The sequence below is a fragment of the Salvelinus alpinus genome, chromosome 7 (assembly GCF_045679555.1).
Source record: "Salvelinus alpinus chromosome 7, SLU_Salpinus.1, whole genome shotgun sequence".
In the NCBI taxonomy this organism is placed as follows: Eukaryota; Metazoa; Chordata; class Actinopteri; order Salmoniformes; family Salmonidae; genus Salvelinus; species Salvelinus alpinus.
Window position 1 is genome coordinate 1306283 of NC_092092.1, and position 5243 is coordinate 1311525.

Genomic DNA, 5243 nt, shown 5'->3' on the forward strand with positions numbered 1-5243 from the left:
TAATATATGGCAATATTATATATTATTATATTATGATAATATAAGCAGACAATAGGCTATGATTCCCTGTATGGGACTGGCCGTATATACTCCGTCAGGTAGTAAATATTTTACATTAAAAAAATGTCTGCAGGTATCGATATTTAATTAGGATGTTTTAGGTTATATTGGAAAGATTGCTGAGACTGGATAAATGCGTACTTTTTCAACAAAGCCAAATCCACAAACTAAGGATAGCCTTCTCGATTTGAAAAGAACGACACACATAGACCTAATTATATATATATTATTATTTTCTAGCTACTCTATATTGTCAGTATATTAACCTATGGTGATTAAGGAATTGTAAAGAAACAGTGACACAGTCAATCGTCCATATTAGGCTTTCGATATAGGCCTATACATCTGGAATGTTACAGAATATACGTTGATGCACTTCGGGAAAGTCAAGGGTTTAAGCAGTGTGCACTGCTGGGAGGGTTTTCCTGCGCTCGTGTATGGAGGAGTCGTGATGACGCTCACTAATGCAATTTTCTGAATTAGCATAAAGGACGGCAACTGGCAAAGGATCCACTTCGGGGCAAGTTGCTGATGCGTCATAGCCCTTGGTGAAATTGAGAGAGAGAGAGGAGAGAAAAAAATAAACTAAACAAATATCGACAGACCTGCGTAAGTACCAATGGCAACGAAGCCCTTCGTGATCTCAGAACGGAACCCACACGTGCTACAGGTGATACAGTAGGAGATATGAGCATTGGAATCGGACATGTAGGGTCCCAAGTTCCATAAACAACTTCTAAAAACACGTTTCCATAGAAACTTGACATGGACTATTAGAGGTTGAAGTCTTTACACCGTGTAGAAAAGAGCAGAAATATATTTCACCACTTCACTACTCCGGACCATGAATCAGCGCCTAATGTGAGCGCGAGGGGGGTGAAACAAGACCAACCACGGATGAAGCCCGCAGCATCTCGCGCGCTGTCAGAAAAACACACGGGAGGAAAGTTCCAAGTCTGCTGCCCCTTTGTCTTTCGCACCGCGTAAGTGAACCAAGAAACAGCTACGTAAATATTCAAGGATAGTATTATCTGTGGTGCTGAGATATCTGTATAAGAGAGCAGAGACGAGAGAGGACAAGAAAACAACACTGCCGATTTGTATTGACAACAACAACAACAACAATAGCAGATCATCATGGATACAGGGGGGTCCTCCGGGCTGGCCAAATCAGCCGCTGTAAAACTGTCCGAGATGGGAGAAAAAACCAAACAGTTTGGCAACAAAATGAAAGCCCCCGACCACCAAAGACGAATTATTTTAGTCATTGTCTGCGTGGCTCTCCTTCTAGACAATATGCTCTATATGGTTATAGTCCCGATTATTCCCGATTACCTTGCTGATTTAGAACTTGAGCAAGCAGAGCACGTCCACATAGATATACATCAGAATTATTCAATCAACACCACAATGAGCTCAGCCCAAGCTAAAATCAACAGGGACAATTTAGACGTTCAAATAGGAGTACTTTTTGCATCGAAGGCTATCCTGCAGCTTTTGGTGAACCCGTTGTCGGGAACTTTCATAGATCGTGTTGGATACGACATCCCCCTCCTAATCGGACTAACCGTCATGTTCTTCTCTACGTGTATATTTGCTTTCGCTGAGAACTACGCGACGCTGTTTTTCGCCCGTAGTTTACAAGGTCTGGGCTCAGCTTTCGCCGACACCTCAGGAATTGCCATGATAGCAGATAAATACACCGAAGAATCGGAGAGAAGTAAAGCTCTCGGTATCGCCCTGGCGTTCATCTCTTTCGGGAGCCTGGTAGCGCCACCCTTTGGGGGTATCCTGTATGAGTTTGCAGGTAAAAGAGTACCGTTTATCGTTCTCGCCGTGGTTTGCCTTATAGACGGGATTCTGCTCTTGACAGTGATCAAGCCGTTCTCGAACAGGAATAGAGACAATATGCCGGTGGGCACCCCCATCTACAAACTCATGATTGACCCTTACATAGCTGTTGTGGCAGGTGCCCTGACAGTGTGTAACATCCCCCTGGCCTTTCTGGAGCCCACCATAGCCAACTGGATGGAGAGCACGATGCATTCAACTAAGTGGGAAATGGGATTATGTTGGCTCCCTGCTTTCTTCCCACATGTTCTGGGTGTCTACATGACCGTCAAACTGGCTGCTAAGTACCCCAACCTGCAGTGGTTCTATGGAGCTTTGGGCATGGTCATTATCGGGGCAAGCTCGTGCACCATTCCAGCATGCAAAACATTCGGCCAGTTAATCGCCCCGTTGTGCGGCATATGTTTCGGCATCGCTCTCGTGGACACCGCCCTGTTGCCAACTCTTGCCTTTCTGGTCGACGTGCGTCACGTGTCCGTGTACGGCAGCGTCTACGCTTTAGCTGATATCTCCTATTCTGTCGCGTATGCCATGGGTCCTATCGTGGCGGGAAATATAGTGCACAACTATGGGTTTGTCCAACTCAACCTGGGCATGGGCCTCGTCAATGTCCTGTACGCACCGGCCCTGCTGCTGCTCCGCAACGTGTGCCAAATGAAACCATCCTACTCTGAGAGAGATAACCTGTTGGTGGACGATGATGAACCCGAGGATCTGTATGATACCATGAAAATGGAGGAGCGGAGAGGCAAGAAGAAGGGCTATAGTTCAGCAGGGGACTGCTTGCCTGTGGTGGTGGATGAGAATGGAGGGTTCGACCCGTTTAGAGCACAAACACACGCCTCTGTAGATGAATTCTCTGGTCCAGAGTACAGTTAGAATATTCAGATTACATCTAGAATACTGTAGCAATACTTAGAACGTCCCCGAATCCATTACCGAGAGTTCGAGAATTTGGACACATTCCGTTCGTATTTAAGTACCTGCCAAAAGAGTGGGGTAGACAGTCACTTCACTCTGTAATGTAGGGCTACTGGTGTACAATATACACATACCAAATCACCTAATCATGATGGTGTGACCCGTTTCCAAAGGTGATTTTATTTTGACTGTAATGTCATGGTCTTTGAACACGTCTTCTATGTATGTAATATGTTTCTTCTGGCCGTCTAATTTGAGTACTATTCTGAAAGGTCTAATACAATTCACTGTGTGCGCATAACTACTGCAGAGGATTGTACAAAGGTAAATAGATAAATGTATGTAAAATGTTATATTGATATGATAAATACACGACCAACTATCAACGCATCACAAAAATAACTCGTTTTTAGTTTTGTCAACCTATGATTGCGTTTATCATTTCGTTGACATATTGACAATCATTTTAATTTACATTTTTTGTAATTGGGTTTTTTCTTTTCCATATCTAATTTCGAAACGTAATTGTGACATCTGTATTTTTCATTTAAGTTATGTTTTGTTTTCCTGAAAATGTAGTGTATTATATTGGAATGCGTTTTGTACATATGTGAATATTTACATAGTAAATTATTAAATTGTATGTGTGCCTGTGCATATTTGAGCGTATGCGTGATGTATGCGTGTATTGTCAAAGCATAAGTATCCGTAACAGCTCAATAACAACTTCCTATATCCTGAGTAGATAGACATATATTAATTTATCGACTATAGTTATAATAAATTGTATTTAAATATAACCGTGTTTTGTGTGTGTCATAATTATTTATAGTGAGATGATTAAACTATATTTTAATCAAACGTAGGCCATAATATGACCAAATAAACAAGTTGATATGAATCCTTATGTAAAACTTGTAATCCCCATGTTGAATAGAAGAAACATTACCCACTGGGTACAGACGTCAGTTCAACGTCTAGTTTTGATTTACATTTGGTTGAGTTGTCAACTAACGTGAATTCAACGTGAAATCAAAAGCAACGTTCACCGTGTCGTTGGATTGAAGGTTAAAAGTTGGGTAAAAAAAAAAGAAGACGAAATTCCTTTACATTCAAGAGCTTTTTCAAATCCAGTCAGTTTTCCAAGTTGATTCAACGTCATCACGTTGAATGTTTCTTGTTGAAATGACGTGGATACAACGTTGATTCAACCCGTTTTTGACCCATTTGGGACGTTGAAGATAATACACAATATTTTTTATCCCGACGGATCCCGAAGTAATTTAATTAACAATTTTAGTTACAGACATTAGTTAATAATCTCTGCTACAAACATTATTGGCACAATAAACTGTGAGTAATTTGGACTTTCGAGTAAACGCTTTGTAGTCAGAGATGTGTGAGAAAATTACAGTTACAAGGGTGGATTGTTATTCAACTCATACTGTAAAGATAATCAACGAATAGTTTTGAAGTACGGGTATTGAATATGATACTTCAACCAACTAATCGTTTCACTGTGGATTTTTATTGATTACATAATTTTTTTCAGTGCAATTACGCACGAGAGCCAGAGAGCGAGAGTGCGTGTGTTGTGGGTGTGTGAGTGAGAGGGGAGAAAGAGAGCGAAAGAGAGAGAGAGAGAGAAACAGAGAGAGAGAGAAAGAGCGAGAAAGAGAGAGGGGGGAAAGAGCGAGAAAGAGAGAGGGGAGAAAGAGAGAGGAGAAAGAGAGAGGGGAGAAAGAGAGAGGAGAAAGAGAGAGGGGTGAAAGAGCGAGAAAGAGAGAGGGGAGAACGAGAGAGAGAGAAAGAGAGAGGAGAGAAAGAGAGAGGGGTGAAAGAGAGAGAAAGAGAGAGGGGAGAAAGAGAGAGGGGAGAAAGAGCGAGAAAGAGAGAGGGGTGAAAGAGAGAGGGGAGACAGAGAGAGTATGCGAATCACATTCTTATTATTTAGGAATGATGTAGCTCATATATCGTAATGTAAATGTTTACTTGGTTGTGCGTAAAGACATAGCGCAACAAGCTGGCGCTCAGCACTGTCCATTGTTCTGAAAGTTGACATTGTTGCTCTGTGAAAACTCCTCGCAGCAGACGCCCACATGGAGAACGGTTCTAACAATATTGTTCACTCAACAACCAAGTATAGGTAGTCAAGTTATTCTTTGATTTTCAGCTCTCAAACTCGGAAAGCCACCTTATTTCCTAGATCCGACACACTCGATAAAGTCCTACCGGCTAACCCGGCTAGTAGCAACTACTATTTCAAGATCATTTTCCTACTTTGTCAGAGGTGGTCAGGGGGGGTGCAAGGCAAGCTGTCAAATCATATGTTCCACAAATAGATTTCGATGGGAGGAGTTTGCTGCCTGCGGGCGTAAGTACCCACTGGGCATACACTGGTTGAATAAAAC

The 5243-nt window shown here is 42.1% G+C and overlaps 1 protein-coding gene across 1 annotated transcript; it reads left to right on the top strand.

Annotated features, from left to right (window-relative positions):
• The first annotated feature begins 564 nt into the window (after positions 1-564).
• On the top strand, positions 565-3626 carry LOC139580320 (probable vesicular acetylcholine transporter-B). Its single transcript, XM_071408866.1, has one exon. It carries the CDS (start codon positions 1198-1200, stop codon positions 2788-2790), a length of 1593 nt encoding a protein of 530 aa, XP_071264967.1. The 5' UTR covers positions 565-1197; the 3' UTR covers positions 2791-3626.
• The last annotated feature ends 1617 nt before the right edge of the window (positions 3627-5243 follow it).